This window comes from Chlamydomonas reinhardtii, chromosome 3 (assembly GCF_000002595.2).
Source record: "Chlamydomonas reinhardtii strain CC-503 cw92 mt+ chromosome 3, whole genome shotgun sequence".
Lineage (NCBI taxonomy): Eukaryota > Viridiplantae > Chlorophyta > Chlorophyceae > Chlamydomonadales > Chlamydomonadaceae > Chlamydomonas > Chlamydomonas reinhardtii.
Window position 1 is genome coordinate 8,762,068 of NC_057006.1, and position 16,852 is coordinate 8,778,919.

Sequence of the window (16,852 nt, forward strand, 5' to 3'; positions counted from 1 at the left end):
CAGCACCCCCGTCCCCGCCAAAGGCGCCCCCGCCGCCAATGTGTGTCTTCCGCGAGGGGAGTGAGAACCTGCAGGTAGGTACGCGCAAACGCACAGGCATGCGCCGTAACCATCGCCAGCCCCTGCCTAGCTCGGGATCCTGTCATTCTAGCCTTGCTTCAAGGCTTGCCACAGGAGCTAGAGATGCCAATCCTGCGCAAGGTCTTTCTTCCTTCTTGCCATGACACATGGCCACGCGGCCGCCGCTCTTGCCGCGCGCAGCCCACTTGCTCCCCCAGCGCCTTGTACACCGCCGCGCTCTTCGACACCGTGGGAAAGGAGGGAAGCCAGTCTGCCAGGTACGCGTGCATGTGAATGCGTACGATGTACGCGTGTGTGAACGTGTGTGCACACGGAGTGGAAGGAAAGCGCGGGGTGTGAAGTTGGGTGTGCATGTGCTACCGCTATCGTATCGCGTACTATGCACGGGTACACATGATGCACCAACTGGATGGTCGGGCCTGGGCGGAGACGGATGCAGTGGCGGTACCTGGATCTTGATGTTGGAGGCTAGGTGCCTGACCTCGCGTGCCGGTAGCCTTGCTGCGGCGCTGTGAAAGACTTCGAGCCCCATCCCCAGAGCCTAGCTGTCAGCGTTGCACATGCTTGCCATTGGTAGCCTAAGCTCCTTCCCCTGCTCCCACACCCCACCTGTGCGTCAGGTCTACGGTGCTCGGCTCCTACTACAGCGACAAGTGCAGCAGCTACACCCCACCAGCTGGCCGGGTGCGCGCTGACGGCTGCTGCAAGCGTGCAACAGTTGCAGCGCAAGCGCATACACTCCCCTGCACACGTTCGACCACTCCTGTAGCCCGCAATGCTTGTGTAGTGTACTGCCACTCATGTCATCTGCATGGGCGCCCCTCCTGTGGACCTCATACTGTACCCTTGGTCTCCTTTCCAACAAACAGGCAGCGTGCAGGGCGGACCGGACGAACCGCTGCTACGTGCCGGTGAGCTGCTGACTGGCTCCGCATGACCCGCTAGTGTCCGAGGCCCGTTCGGATGGCACGCATCGCGATCGCTGCGGAGCAGGTTGAGCTTGTATGGTGTGCGTCGGAATGACCCGTGTGCGCCCTTCTGTGGACGTGCGCATGCAGCTACGCGGAAGCTCCTGCCGCAGCTCGTATTCGCAGGAGGCCCTCGATGCCTCTGCCTACTGTCCGGGTGCGTGCGGTGTGTATGTGTGTGTGTGTGTGTGTGTGTTAAAGAGCAAGGAAAACACAGCGCAAAGACAGTGTGTGTATATGTGTGGGCGCGTGAGAATCGGTGCGGCCCAATGCAGTATCCGGTTCCGCCAAAAAGAGCCAGCACCTTTGGCGCCGTCTGCACCTGCGAATCGTGTCGTGAAGGATGGGCGCCGGGTCACATGGCCGTGCTTCACATTCTACCCAGGGATCTTTACGAATTGTGCTCCACACACGTGCAGGCACCAAGGCCGCAAGGCGCTCATACTGCATGACCCGCTTCGTGGTGAGTGGACACACTTGGGACACCAGCATCATGGGGCGGGGCGGGGTGCAATAGGTCATGTTACGACATGCTTCGGGCGCGTCGAGCTGAACTTCCGCCTGCACGGTCACTTGTACTGCAGGATGAGTGCACGGGCGAATGCACCTGGTAGGTGCAATCTGCTAGGTGTCAGGCGACGTGGGCCAGGTGGCAGGCTTTCCTCAACCCGTTTCAAGTCCCGGATCGGGGGCAGGCCACTCGCTCCGGGGAGGGAAACCCCACAGATGGAGGGCACGGGGGGCACGCGGGCCCCCGCTAGGGGCGCACGGGTAGTGCAAGTGGTGGTGTGCGCTACATGCGGTGCTGCTTACAATCTTATGGCTCATGCTCGCCACCACCTCCGCTGCAAACCCGACAGGAGCCTTGCTGCCGCTAATATTGCCGAGGCGCAGCGTCCCGCGCTTGAAACAGCCAATGGCGGGTGCGTAGGTGATAGAGATGCATGCGGGGGACAGCTTGTTGCGACTTGAGATCAGAGGTTGCACAGCTTGGTTCGGTGTCCCTGTTTTCACAATAGCTGCAGCAGCGCCACACGAGGCGCAAGCACGGTGCCTGACATTTGCCGTCACCGTTTGCGACAGGCCGATTCTGTATGGCGCTTGCTTCACCACTGAGGAGGTGCGGCGTTCAAGTGCCTGCTGCCTGTCTGCATGGGGAGGGGGGGTAGGCCGGGCCAGACCTCTGGGGCAGGAACGCCGAATCATCCGCTACTGGGGACCACACAGTGCCACAAATACCATGGTTGCGTTGCTGCTATGCAGGTCAACTACTACGTCTCGGCAAACAACACCTTGGACCGGGCCAAGCAGGCGGAGTGGTGAGAGCGTGCGTGCTCGACCGGGAGGGTGCATGATACTTTGTGGCTACCAGCGCGACCTGCTAATTGGGTATTGTTATTGCAAGCTTGACTGCTTTCTGGCGCTGCCGTGCCGTGCTGTGATGCTGACGCAGGACGGCTGGCATCTATCCAGACCTGGAGAACCCGGACACTTGGGACGAGCTGGCGGGCACATGCTCTGTAGCCATCAGCACCAAGCTGCTGAATGACTACAGGTGCGTCACCATCAATAGCTGCCCTCCCTTTGGCAGCTGCAGCATGCGAGTACTTGAGTACAGACGCGCACGCACGTTTCTGGAGTGCTCTCTCATACCGTGTTTTGACACACACACACACATACGCACACACCACATTTCCCTGCTTCCCTCCACCGCCCTGCACGCACGCAGTAACGCATGCCTGGCGGTGAACGTCGATGACCCAGGTGTGAAGCATGCGGCATGCCGGCTAGCAGCTTACGCTGACTTATAAGACGCAACATATGCTGAGCGGCAGTACACCGGGGGATGGTAATACACTCATACAATGCTGCACCTGCCCAGCACCCAAGCCAGCACCCTCGCGTTGTAGCTCCCAATGCCGTTATCTGTGTAATTTTGCAGAGTCCTTCACCATGCGCTACCGCCTCAACGTATCGGACTTCGCGGCGTCAGTCAAATGCCAGCAGCTGGGGTGGTGGGTCTGCAACGTATACGTGGAGGGGTGATGCGCGAACAGCCATTGCTGTTTGCTCTGCTGTTGACATATGCGTATGGATTTCCCTCTGACACACGTACTGCTATATGTGCGCAGTGCTGTCTCATTCATTGACTTCACCAAGCAGGGCATCATCCCGGTGCGTGTGCATGTGCATTTGCGTGTGCGTGTGCATGTGCGTGTGCATGTGCATGTGCGTGTGCGTGACCTCCCCATCGTACAGCGCAAGTAGACGAAACAGACGTCGAGCGGGCTACCCAGCCCCAGTGTGCACCCTGCTGCAACAACACATGCCTCAGACTGTATGTACGCCTCTCCGGCACGGCACAGGACGGCACCATCGACTTGGTGGCAGCCTCGGGTTACCAGGTGTGGAGCGGCGCTGCCAAGGTGTATTGCCTGTTGCGTCGACTTGCCCCGTTGCGTTGTGCTGCGTAGCCAAAAGACAAAAGCTCGGGGTCAAGGCTGCCACGTGGGACCGTCCCGCGGGGCTGTCACGCAGCCATTCCAATGCGGCCCGCAGACTGTTGTCCGCACAATGCCCTCACCTCGCAAAGACCATGCATTCCAACTTCCAACCGGTCCCGCAAACCGCCCCTCTGCCGCAGTGCGTGCCCGAACCTGAGGAGCGGTACCGGCTGGTGTACCGCGAGGCCACTGACTACCCACTGCTAGAGCAGGTGCGTGCCCGTGTTTCGCCCGTGTGGTGAGTGGTGTGGGCGCACGCACCAGGGTCTCAAGACAGGTTGGGCTTGCCGGGGGCTAAACATTCTCTTGTCGGTGGACAAGTGTGTGAATGGACGCGCTTCCAGATTGCCTGCTGTGGTTGGCCTGTGTACTTTGTTTGCTTGCCACATAGCTTGTGGGAGTCCGTCTTGCCCCAAGCTTCGCCCCGTTTACCCTAATGCATGCGCAGCTGCGGTCCTGCAGCTCCCCAGTGGCGCAGTTCGACCGGGCGGTGTGCGAGAGCATGAAGCCCAGCAGCACCGAGGACAGCCGGCGGCGACGGCGCTGACTAGATTGTCACCTTGGGCGTGAAGAACTACGATATTGGAATTGTGGCGAGAGAGAGGCATGGGCATAGGCCAAGGTATAGGCACGGCAGGATGGACACGGCGGAGCAGGGGATTGTCAGGAAAGGCATGCGCGGTGCGTCCCGGAAGAAGCCCTGCCGCGTGGGCGCGGGTACATAACATCAATGTGTATAGAAAGGCATAAGTGCTTGTGCTTGAGGAACTGTAAGACCCAATCGCAGATCGGACCGCTGGCACAGAGAGTGAAGGGGGGGGGGGTCGGAGTTGGCTCCCCACCTCCACGGCGTACGCTGCCACTGCCGCGCACTCCTCCGGGGTGCCGGCGGCGTTGTGCGCGTACCAGTACGCCGCGACATACTTGCCGCGAATGTGCCAGCAGTTGATGCGCTTGCCCGCCATCAGCAGCTGCTTCCCTGGCGCTTGGCTACTGCGCTCGGACACCACCTTGAACGCGGACTCCGACTTTACCTGCGCATGCCGAAGCCGGTTCCCACGGTCCGCCGTGCCTGGCCAGTATGTACTCAGCAGCTGCAGGTCAGGCCACTCTGCAACCTGCTCGCCCCATGCCTTGAGCAGGCCAGCGCACACCTGAATGTTGTGCGTGGTGGGCTGCTGGCCGGTCGATGAGCCCCAGCCACGGCAGCAGGCACACGTGCGCCGCTGGGCCCTGCTGCCGCACAGCTGCACGCGGCGAGGAGAGAGGAATGCACATCACGCAGTCACGTCAACGTGGGCTGAGTGGTCGCCCATACACGACACGAGGCAGGAGGGAGGCACGGGCGCACAGCAGAGCCACGCTGCGCTAACGAAGCGAGCAAGGCAGCAAAGCAGGTGCGCGAATCCGTACCGCACCTGCTTCACGTTACCACGGTGGGCGGCGCCGCAACCACGGCAGCCACAGCACTTGCACTGCTGGCCACTGCTGAAGCAAGCGGGGGGATGCACATCGCACATGAGAGGGACCTGGTGCTGGTAGCGCAGCACGAATTGCACACCAGCGGGGAACGAGGATGCAGGGGCGAAAAGCGGAGTCACGCTGCACTGACGGAGCAAGTGTGTACGCGACACAGGGCAGGAGGGTGAAGCAGGGCCCAGCCGCACTGACGTGGCAAACAGTGCAGCCAAGCAAATTGTGAGCAGGCCCGGCGCCCCCACGCGCTCGTGATGGAACATGGCAAGGGGCAGGAAAGCGTAGTCCCGATGTGTGTGGCTCCCACCCGTGCCCACATAAATGCGTAGCAAGAAGGGACAAGGCATTGGTGCGTCGTTCGCGCGCTGTTACTGTACCGACGGTAGCTGGCAGGTTGTGTCGATGTTTTGCTGACGCGCATTCCTCACGCTCCGGGCGCCCGGCCAAGGCGATAGCACCACACAGACTCAATGCGACGCCACACCGCGCGGATAGCATAGCCGATGCGCACCTGCAGGCAGTCGACCGGCGTCCACGGATGAGCTGTGTAGACGAGCACTAGCGTAATGCAACGGCGTGCAGCAAAACAATGGCCGGGCGACAATGTGACAAACAGGGGCAAGATCAAGGCGAAGCAAAGCAGAATGCCCGAATGTGTACGACAATTGTGGCGGGCAGGCCGAATGCGGTGCAACACGCCAACAACACAACCGGAGGTGAGGAAGCGTTGCTGATGGTGAGGATAGGTGCTGCGACGTTCGGTAGGGGAGCTGTGGCCGCGCACTAGTTGGGAGGAAGTTTCCGAGGCGTTGTTTCCGATGCCTTGTTTGTGGCTGATGTTTGTGGCTGATAAAGAAAGAAGCAGAGTTTCGGCTGTGAGCGGCTGGCGAGGAGAGGCGGGGGCTGTTGCGTTTTGGAAGGCGGGCGGAAGGCCGCACACGCTGGGAGTCGGGCAGGCTGTAGATTTTGCTGAAGCTGCGTTTTGAGAAGGGAGCCGAAGGGACAGCTGGGGTGGGACAGTTGGTGTGGGACAGCTGGAAGGGACAACTGGAAGGGACTACTGGAAGGGACAGCTGGGAGGGGACAGCGGATGTGGGACTGCTGGGGTGGGACAGCTGGGGAGAGGCACGGGACAGCTGGCATGGGACGCTGGGTGGCTGCAGAGGCTGGCAGCGCTGGGGCTGGTACGTAGGTGGGTACTTGGGTACGTGGCTGGATAGGGCCCGGGCTCACGAAGAGCTCCCCGGTGGCAAGACAGGAGGCGGCGTCTTAAAACCAGCAGCCCTGCGGCACGGGGGCGCGGAGAGGGGACACGCGCACACACACAGGGCAAAACACAGCCAGGACGAAAAGCCCGCCAAGGAGCCCGCCTACGCAGCCAACACGCGCCCGCCGCAAACAGGCACTCACACGCGCACACACAACCCACAAGACGGCCGAGAAGCCGGCGATCACGCACCGCACGCCCCACACACGGCCGGCGGGACAGCACACTCCCGAAAACCAGCGCCCCTAACGCAAACCCAAGAACCCGACCCGCGCCGAACCGACAAGGAAAAAGCCCACACGCGCGCCAAGCCCCAACCTTAGCACCGACCTGTGTCCCTACCGTAAAACTGGAAACCAGAAGCCCAGCACGGGAACACCGGCACGGCCGTCCCCGCACCGCAGAGCGGTTCAGGGCAGCCGGGACCGGCGCCCCACCCCCCAAACACCTACTACAAGCCACCGCACCGCTCGGTACCGCCGCTACCGTCGCCCCGGTCGCCGCTCCACGGCTGTCGTGCTGGCTGAGGCTGACGCTGCTGCGTCACATCTGGGGCTGCTGCTAACAGATGGACATATCGCTGCCGCTGTCAGAGGAGATGGACATGTCGTCGCCTGAGCCGATGTTGTTGTCGCCGTGGTACCATGCCGCGTGGCCAGCAGGAGGGAAGGGAAGCGGTGGTGCGGGCAGGGCCGGCAGGACGACGGCGGCGGCGACTGGTGGCGCGGGGGCCGGAGGGGGAGGCGGCGGCGGGGCCGCCGGCGGAGGAGGGGGCAGATCCGGGGGCGGCAGGAGGCTGAGGAGCCCGCGTGAGGTCATGGTACCCGGCAGCAGTTGGCGATGCTGACCATAGAAGCGCATGAGGGCTTTGCGGAGGAAGGGGCGCGGGTAGGCGCGCAGATGCAGCCGCCGCAGCGTGCGCCGTGCTGACGTGATGAAGGTGCCGAGGGTGGTGCAGAGCCGCGCAAGGGTGACGAGGGCGCCGATGACAACGTTGAAGCGCACGTGCCGGGGGATGCAGGAGTAGAACGGGGTGAAGCGGGAGATGCCGAGCTGCGCAAACTTGGGGCTGTCGCGTTTGTCGTACGGCTGTAGGTCGTACACGACGTGCCCGTAGATGTTGCTGCTGTGGGGGGTGATGGCGAAGTTGAGGTAAGGCGTGGCGACGCCGGCGGCGGGTGTGGCGCCGGAGGCCGCCAAGGTGAGGTCGGTGGAGTAGATGCCAGGGATGCCGGCAAGCGATTGGGATTGCAGCAGCAGGTGGGGAAGGAAGGGGTTGCAGCAGCCGAGGAGGTCGTCGGTGTACCGCTGGGTATCTTGGAACGCCAGTAGCACATCAAGGGCGAGGGAAGCTTCCGCGCACAAGGAGCTGGCGGAGGGCATGAAGACGCGGGTGTAGAGTGCGCGCTGCCAGCGCAACTCATCATAGGCAAGGACCAGGTTGGCAACGTACGAAGCGAAGTTGGCGCCCATGGCGACGCCGCGAATTTGCAGGTAGGGCTGGCCGCGGTAGGAGGTGTAGGCATGCGCAAGCAAAGCGCGCAGCACCGTGCGGAGGACGCCGGGCGTCCACATATAGTATCGGCCGTGAGCGTCGAGACCTCGATGCGGATGGGGAGCAGGCGGGGGGCGCCCGCGGCGGGCGGCGGAGGTGGATTTGGGGCTGGCGCGGGCAAGCCATGCGGCTTCGGTAGGCCACTGGGCTTCGGCTGCACGGTTGTACGGGTAGAACTGGAGGCCGGCGGCTCCATCATGCAGGGTGGAGAGGACGAGGGAGAAGAGGTTGACCAAATGCTCGATGCAGGTAGGAATAGGCAGGTTGGTGAAGAGCCGTTCCACGTCATATGTGCACACGGCCGGCGCGGAGATAGGGCCGGGCAGCTGACATGGCGCGGCAGTCGAGGCGGTGTAGGTGACGGTGGCGATGGGTGGCCCAGGGGCAGGGGGCGGGTACCGGATCGTGCGGCCGAAGGTGAGGGTGCCAGTGTAGGGGCAGGATGTCGCGGGGTCCTCAAAAGGCTGCGGCGCGTGCAGGGGGCAGTGCCAGGTGCCCATGCGGTGGGCGGCGCGTGTGCTGATTGCGGGTCGTAAGCATGCGCCGTGGGCGCCGACGAGGCATGTGGCATGGCCGTCGGTGCGAGCGCCGGGGTGATCACACAGGATGAGGCCGTGACCATTGGTGCGGCCGCAGACGGCACAGGGGAAGTCCGGGGCGGGGGTAGTCGGTGTGGGGGTGGTGGCGGCGGGGGGTGTGGGCGTGAAGGTGGTGGTGCCGGCGCCGGGGAGAGGGTTGATCGGCCTGGGGGCGAGGGACGCGTGGCGCAGCAGGCTGGCGGAGACGAAGGGGCCGTTGACGTGCCACGGCCGCAGGGGCAGGCGCGGAAAGAGGGCTGCGTACAGTTTCGGCAGGGTGGCGTCCAGCGTACGGAGGAAGCCGGTGAGGACGACGGCGGCATCGGTGGTGGGGATGGCGGGGGAGGCGGTGATGTAGCGAAAACCGAAGGGGGTCTTGTGGCACTTGCCGGTGCCGTAGTTGACAGGTGGCGGCCGGGCGGCGTGGAAGGGGAGCCCCAGCGGCTGCAGCATAAGCCCGACGGCGGTAAGGCTGGCGGAGTAGTCAGCAGGGGTGGCGACGGCGTAGAAGGGGGATGCTTGCAAGTCGGCGGCGAGCTTGGCATGATATAGGTGGGGGCACACGGCGACAAAGTTGTCCGGGCACTTGTCCATGACCGTGATGATGAGGTTGCGGCGGACGCTGCGGAAGGTGGCGGTGGCGGCGGCGACATCTGCGGCGGACAGCGGAAACGCCGGTGGAGGCGGCGGTGTGGGGGCGGGGTGGAGGAGCATGTCGGCATCGACGGAGGCGGCGGCGGAAGGGTCGACAGTGGCGCGCAGGGCAGCGGCGGCGGCGTTGACCCAAGATGTGGCGGAGTCGGTGGTGATGCGTGCGGCGCGGGCGGCGCGTCGGCAGTACCCGAAGAGTGACTTCCGCAGGTCGTCGGCCAGGGATGTGGGGAGAGGCGCGCTGGGGTCAGGCGGTGGGCGCGTGTTGGCTCCCATGGACCAGAGGGCAGCGGCGGCCGGCGTCAAGGCGGGCTGTAGGCGGTGGGTGAAGATGTGGCCGTGGGCAGGGTCGCGGGGAAGGGCGGGGAAGAGATGGCAGGTGCAGGAGGTGGTGGCGCCGGGGTCGCGGCTGGCTTTTGCGGCGTTGCATAGGAGGTGGCGCAGGGACGGAGGTGCGAGGAAGGTGACGGTGGAGACGGCGGGCATGCGGTCCGGCATGAAGCGGGCAATGCCTGGCGAGGCGAGGAGGGCTCTGGCGTCGGCGGCGAGGAGATGAGCCTGAAGCGGGGCTGGGAGGCGGAGGACCAGGGGCTGCTTGGGGCGGGCGTCAAGCTGGCGGCGCTGCGTGGCGGCGTGGGCGGCAGTGAGGACCTGGCGAATGGCTGCGATGTCGGCTGGGGTTGCTGTGCGGTGAAGGGAGGATGGGCCCAGGCTGCGCAAAGCGAGAAGCATGCGCTGCAATGAGTTGATGCTGTAGGTGGCCAGGCTGTGGAGGCGGTCGGGCAGGGCGATGCGGCCGGCGCGCATGTGGTGGTGGACAACGGAGATGCGGCGGGCCCAGTTGCGAGAGGCAAAAAGCCGTCGGGGTTGGCCGTCGTCGGGGAGGAGGGCGGGCGGGAGTGGGGGAGGGCCAGTGGCGAAAAGGAAGTCGAGTCCGGTGGGGTTGGCCAGGGCGCGGGCGATGCGCGCGACATTGAGGCCTCTTGCAGCGAAAGCATCCACGGCACGGGTCCACAGGCCTTCAAGGCGGCGCGACCATGCAATCCAGTTGGGGTCGTCCTTGCTGCGGGGGATGCGTTTGGGGGCGACGCTGAGCGGGGTGGCGTACATGGTGTCGGTACCGTACTGGATGATGTTGCGCAGGATGGGCCGTAGGTGCGGCGTAGCAGCGGTGTGGGCGCCGCGCGCAGCGGCAACATGCCCGCGTAGGCGAGCGGTAAGATTGCCGACGGTGCTGCCGATGTAGACGCGGCTGCCCCCACGCGGGCGGTGGAGGTCAGTCCACTTCCGCTGCCAGCCCCCGCACCTGTGGCCGCCGCCGCCGTGTCCGCCTCAGGGGGGCACAGCGATGGCGATTGCGGCCCAGGCGTCAGGCCACCCCCGCGACATACCCACAACCCCACGCTCACCCACCCGTACACTTCACATTGAACCCTTCCTGATATAGCTGTGCTACGGCCCCCTCAAGCCAGCTGGACTTGTGTCGCAGATCGGACTGCTGGCACAGAGAGTGAAGGGGGGGGGGGGTTCGAAGTTGGCTCGCCCCCCAAAGGGGGGCGACAGCCTAGCTATCCTCGGAGTTCCTCGGCAAGAACCTTACATTTGGGTTGTTGTCTTTTTTGCTTGTTTCGGCTACCAGTACAGCCTTCGACGGGCTATTTATCGAATGCAGAAACTCTTGAAAACAATGAACACATGCAAACGGGCACTAAAGTGCACCGCCTCGGGCTGTGAGGCCAAAGCCGACGACGGCTCAGACCAAGCTGAAGTCTAGGCAAAGCCAATGCCAAATATCCTCGAGGGATAGCACCTGCTGGGCTCAACGCTTTGAGGCCGCACTTATAAAGTTGCTTGCCCTGGCGCTCCAACACGATCCAACCCTCCCTTGCTCCAGTCTCCTCTCCCAACCTCGCTCACGACACAATGCGCTCACAGCCCGTCCCAGCTACACACTGCCACCCCGCTATTCCACACTTGACTGTGAGTCCCCACAAAGGGCGAGCCATCGCGCTGCGGAGCTGGGAGGTTTGCAAGGTGTGGTTGCCAGTGGTTGCCCATCGTCACTTTCGTCCATCTTGATGACAGGGCGCGGCCCCTCGATTGCCAAACACTTAAACTGAATTATACTGCATTATGCATGTCACTATTGTGAGCAGTAACCCTTGCCTGATTGCGCACAAGATGGACTCAGCGGGCAGTCACAATGTAGGCGCTGTCATCGAAGGCCTGCAGAATGAGTATGACAGGTCGGCGCAGTTCTTAAACAACTTGTTGCAAAGCCTCGAGACCCATCCGCGTGGGCGCGACAACAGTGGCCCTCTACAGCAATCTCGCAACAAGAACGAAGATAATGGCGACTACGGGATACAGACAGGAAGGATCGATGAAGAAAAGGAGGGCGCGGAGGAGGACACTTTCATGGGACTGTCACTGCAGCGCGCTCCAGACCCTGGCGCTGACAGCAGGGGCAGTAAGCAAAAGAAGCCTTCCCCCAGCCCGGTGCAGCCGCTGCGGCTGCCAAAGCAGGCTGGCGCTGCTGCGCCGGGCACCGGCAGGGCCAGCCCGCACCCACCGAGTACTGGCAGGGCCAGCCCGCACCCAGCGGGGGGCGTGAGCCCCGCCAGGCGACGCCCGTCACTGGACGTCAAGTCTAGCGAGGTCCCAGCAGCCGACCGGGGCGCCCGCAGGTCCCTGGACATGGACTCGATCGCCGCACGGAAGGGCGCCGTCGGCGGGCGCGGCTCCCCACCGCTTGAGCCGGCTGGCGGAAAGCAGCCTCATCCAAAAGCTGTCGCACCGAAGGATGCAGCGGCTGCAACGCAAAAGACAGGGAAAAAGCCATCGGTCGAAGCGGTAGCCGGGGGCAGGGATGCTGGCGGCGCGTCAAGCGGGGCTGCTCGCTTTGGCCGGCGCCTCTTGAGTCTCTTCGGTGGTGGCGGCGGCTTCAAGTCCAGCAGTGCAGCATCTACTGCTGCTACCCAGCCGCAGCAGCAGCCAAAGCCTCCGCAAACCCACATCTCAGCGGGCTACGCCGAAGGGGCCTCCGCGCACGGGGCATCGGGCGGCGACAGTCCTCAGCTGCTGCGCACGCTGTCTGGCTCGGGGCACACCCAGTGGTCGCGCCGCGAGGCAACGGCCGCCACGGACGTCTCCGCCTCCCATCTCGCCCACACGCTCACCGCCGACACCTCGCTGCCCACCTCCCAGCTCTACGACAAGCTTATCAGCTCGGAACTGTCCGGCTCTACCGCCCCTGCGCCCGGCAGCGCCGGCACTGCGGGCGTACCCGCTGCCGCCCAGCACCGGGCGCCAGCCGCCATGGCGTCGCCGGACGCAGCCGGAAAGGCCGGCAGCGACCAAAGCAAGGGCACGCGCTTCCTGCATAGTGGGTCTGGGGTCAACCAGCGGCAGCCGAACACGCCGCTACTTGCCCCGGGAAGCGGCTTGCCGGCAACAGCTGCGGCGCCTGCGTACGGGCTCCCCTGGAGCGGCTCATTTGCATCGTCATCTGCCTCTGCCTTGTGTAGCCCTTCCATGCACACCGTTGCCGGTGGTGCGTCAGCTGTCGCCAGGCCGGCACAGAATCCGGCAGTGCCGCAGCCGCCGTCGCTCGCTCAGGTGCTGGCGGCGGCGGAGGCCGAGGCGCAATTGCCGCTGCGAGGCGGCAGCCGGGGTGGCCGGCAGCGGCGGTCGTCCCTGGACTTCACACCCGCGCTGCCGGCGCACCTGCGGGCGTCCCTGGACAGCTCTGGCCTGCCGTCGCTCACTGCGCTGGGTGCCGCTCAAGAGGTGGGTTGCATGACGCTGCGCTGGCTACCTCGCACACCGCAGCTATCATCCTTGGGTAATTACCCCTGTTTCACGGAGTAAGTGCTTCGTGTGCTGAGTGGCGAGTATATTGTCAATGCTTTCGCAGGTTGCAAGGCTGCGGAGCAGCCTCGCCACGCCGCTGACCGCGGGCGCCTCTGGCGCCGTTGTCCGCTCGTTCAGCCCTGCCGGCAGCGCCAGCCGCGTGCGCCCCTCCCTGGAGTTCTTTGGCGGCACCGCGCCGACCGGCTCTTTACGGGGCGAGACGCGCACTGGCGGTGGCGGCGGAGGGCATGGTGTGACTGGTGTTGGCGGTGTCGATTGCGGCCACATCGGGCCCCTGTATGCGGCGGCGGCCTACCTGCAGCCGGCTGCGCAGCGGGCGCCAGGGGGCCTGCAGGGCTCCATGGCGCCGCCGCAGCAGCTCAGCCCGGCGGCGGCGGCGGCGGGCTGGGGCGCAGGCAGCTGCAGCGCCGGGCAGCTGATGCTGGTTGGGGATCTGGAGGGGCAGGATGCGGGGGCGTCCGTCAGAGCGGCGACAGCGGCAAGCGGTGTAAGCCGCGGGGTGCACATCGCTGCTGCCAGCGGTGCCAGCGGTGCCAGCGGTGCCAGCGGCAGTAGCGGCAGCGGCAGTGGGTTCGGCGGCGGGGCCGCTGCCGCTGCGAGGTACCAGACGCCTGTGGCAGCACCTGCTGTTGTGACGTGGGCGGCTGCCGAAGAGGCCGCTGCAGCAGGTCCGGGGTCGGCGCCGCTGCCGGTGATGACTGGCGTGCGGGCGGCGGCGCCGCCAACCACCAAGCCGGCTGCGGCGGTGTCGCCGCCGCCTCACGGCGGAGCTCCGGCGGCGGCGGGATCACCCGTTGTCGGCTGGCGTTTGCGGGTACGTGCCGGGCAAGGGGCAGCGACCGCCGGAAGGCTGGGTATGGGCCGTGCGAGGTTAGCGCTCCGTGGTCACGGTACCGTCATCATGCTCCTATACCCTACAGTATAGCTAGGTCACCGTGCAACACCGTGCGCGCGGCATATCTAGCCGCCATGCTTATGAGTCTTCTTGTGTTCGCTCTGCAGGCGCCAACCTCCGCTGACGAGGCACTACTGCCGCGCTTGGGCGCTGCAGGCACTGCGGCAACCCTGCAGCCCCACCACGGCCTGCAACCGCACCCGCACGGGCACGGGCATGGTGCAGAGCTTCCGTGCGTACGCTCTGCCGGTGGTCACGCCGCCGCCACCACACCGTCGGCGTCAGGCGAAGCGCCGCCGCCGCCGCATCCGCACTGCGCAAGCACTGTGGGCGCAACCAACGACATCCGCCACAGCCGTGACTTCGGGCTGGCGGCGCGCCAAGCGACGCCGATGAGGAGCGGCGGCAGTGGCAGTGGCCCTCTGCTGGTCCTGGCCAGCAGCCTTGGGGGAGGCAGCGGCGGCGGCGGCGGCGGGGCTCACAACTCCGCTGTGACGCTGCACCCCGCCGCGGACGCGCTGCTCGCCACGATGCAGACGCTCCACGGCCACCAGCACCAGAGCCAAACCAACCTGGCCGGCAGCGGCAGCCACGCTTTCCCGCCGTCGCCCAGCCGCTTCGCCTCCTGCCCAGCCACGTACGGCGCAAACGTAACAGCCGCAGCAGCGGTTGCAGCTGCGAGCGGCGGTGACGGCGGCAGCAGCAGCGGCGGAGGCAGCAGCAGCGGCGGCGGCAGCAGCAGCGGCGGCGGCAGAGGCACAACTGGTTCCGTGCCCGCTGCTATGCCTGTGCCTGCGCTGGCCGCGGCCGCTGCAGCTGACGCCCCCGCAGCCGCAGTGGCATGGGCTTCAGGCGGTGTGAGCTCGGATCCGTCCGGCACCTGCGCTGATGCATTGGCTACGGAGCGAGAGGCGCATGTGGGCGTGGACAGCGGGCCCGCAGGCAGGGGCGCACGCCGCAGTGAGGTCGGCGAGGCGGCGCAGGCGGCCTGGGCACCGCGGGTGCCTCCGCTGGCGACGCTGCACCCGCTGCAGGCGGAGCCCATCACTGGCATAGCCGGGCGTGCGGCGTTGGTGCCCTCCGCGCCGGGAGTTGGAGTGGCGGCACTACGGCGCGACGCCGCTGTCAGCCAGGGCGGGCTTGGCGGTGGCGGCGGTGGGGATGTGATGGATTACGTCGGGCGCGGTCGCGTCAGTGAGGCAAGCAGTCAGGACTGACGGGTTCTCTTGATGGCGGACGGACGGACTGGCCAAAATCACGACAAGCGTGTGAGGTGCTTGCCGGCCGCGCAGCCGCTTGGGTGTGTCATGGGGTGTTCCCACGCAGGACCAATATCCGCTGTTATCATCTTGTGTTCAACATTCGAGCGTACGCAACGCGTCGGTACGGACCTTGCATTTTAGAACTGTGTGCAGGTACTGATTCTGTGCATGGGGTATTGGAGAAAAATGCAGACGTATTTTCTTTATCCCGCTGGCGCTTACATATTGCAACTCGCGGCATATGTATGCATGGTGCGCTGCCTGTTGCAGTGCAGCATTCATTCCGGTCTGCACCCCAGGCAAGGCTACTGGAAAACTATGTATGCTGCCATGCATTCCATGCCACACGCTTTCAACTGTCATGGCATGGCATGCGCACGAACCGTACTTATGCCGATCCCCTCTCATCATGGCGTAATAATGGCACGTGTGCCGCATCGACTTCTGCATGCATGAGACTCGCCTTAGGAATGGCACTGAGTGGACTGGTGATGGAGGGGGGACGCGGTGTCTGGGAGGTGACACTTTGTACGTTTATCTGCGCGGTTCGATTTGTGGATGATACCTATACCTCCAAGCGCGGGGACGTGGTCAAGTGCTGTGCAGCTCTAGTGCTCAATCCTCTAGCATTTTGTGAATGACTCCTGTGACGGGGTGGCGCCGGTTACAAGGTGGATGTAGCCTTTGCAGAGCAGCTGGCAATGCACCGTGTACACGACTGGCCGGGAGCGTGGCGTGTCCATCAACATCAATTTGAATCGCACCCGCATTATATACCCGGAGTCTCCGGCGTGGGTCTCCGCATACTGTATGCATTTCCAAGGATCAGGAGGTCAGGCCTGATTGTCAGTTATTTGATGCACTTGTATTGTGTCAGGTCGCCTCGTGATGTGGGCTTGGGCTGGTGTCCGGGCTGGCGTGTGGACGTGTGGCGCTAGTGTGACGCAAATATAATATTATATACCGCGGTTGCCGTACCGCAGACCACCAGTCAGTGCCGCAGTGCTGTACTGACTGGTTGCAATAGTACGGCAGGTCGTTTAGTGACGAGGTGGCGCGTGCCCTGGCAGCGCCTGGCGGCGTGTGGGCGTGCGCGCCGTGTACGACAGCAGCAGGCTGAGCTGCTGGAAGCAGGGCAGTTGGAGTCCTGCCTGTAAAGGCGTAAGTAATTTAAGCGGCGCAAGGAGCTTGCAGGCCGTGTGCGAGTAGGGGCGCTTTGTGGGCGTGCGTCCTTGTGAGGAATGAGAGGTACCCCATTCACGAAGATGAACCCCATGTCCGGAATAGGTTGCGCTTGAGCGTGACCTGCTGTGAAATGGACATGGTAATGTTGGAAGTCCCCGTTGCGTGCACATAGCAGTAAACCTTGCAATGCTGCTGGCCTGCTGTCAGTTGTCCTTTGTCCCGCATCCTCAGACAGCAGGGGCACCCTTTGTTGGGCGGTTCCCTCAACGCTTGATGAAGTGGGCTGTGGCACGGCGGTGGCAATAACGCTGGCTGTCAGGGATTGAACGGGTCGGGCTGCGCTTGATTACCGTAGTTGGTTGTAAGCTTGTTTTGGAGAATCCGATCCGCCCCGTCGCAAGGACCCGCATGGTTGCAACGCAGCTGCGGGGACACAGGGACGCGGGCCACCACGGTGTCATGCCCATGCAAAGCCGTGGAGCATCCTGGGGCCTTCGCATGTAATACAATTATGGCACCATAGCTCACAAAGGCTTACGCACTGCTGGCACGCTCAC

At 64.3% G+C, this 16,852-nt stretch overlaps 2 protein-coding genes across 2 annotated transcripts; both read left to right on the forward strand.

Annotated features, from left to right (window-relative positions):
• The first annotated feature begins 5 nt into the window (after window positions 1-5).
• CHLRE_03g205473v5 (uncharacterized protein) lies at window positions 6-4,339 on the forward strand. The gene is made up of 17 exons (XM_001699339.2): window positions 6-74; window positions 262-338; window positions 702-765; window positions 951-992; window positions 1,140-1,206; window positions 1,469-1,512; window positions 1,634-1,659; window positions 1,910-1,972; window positions 2,133-2,169; window positions 2,313-2,368; window positions 2,503-2,604; window positions 2,779-2,813; window positions 2,992-3,064; window positions 3,182-3,224; window positions 3,416-3,454; window positions 3,694-3,765; window positions 4,002-4,339. The coding sequence occupies exons 1-17, from the start codon at window positions 39-41 to the stop codon at window positions 4,098-4,100; spliced, it is 975 nt and encodes a 324-aa protein (XP_001699391.2). The 5' UTR covers window positions 6-38; the 3' UTR covers window positions 4,101-4,339.
• A 6,156-nt stretch (window positions 4,340-10,495) lies between these two features.
• Window positions 10,496-16,811, forward strand: CHLRE_03g205585v5 (uncharacterized protein). The gene is made up of 3 exons (XM_043061483.1): window positions 10,496-12,869; window positions 12,997-13,767; window positions 13,956-16,811. Exons 1-3 carry the CDS (start codon window positions 11,214-11,216, stop codon window positions 15,063-15,065), a joined length of 3,537 nt encoding a protein of 1,178 aa, XP_042926666.1. The 5' UTR covers window positions 10,496-11,213; the 3' UTR covers window positions 15,066-16,811.
• The last annotated feature ends 41 nt before the right edge of the window (window positions 16,812-16,852 follow it).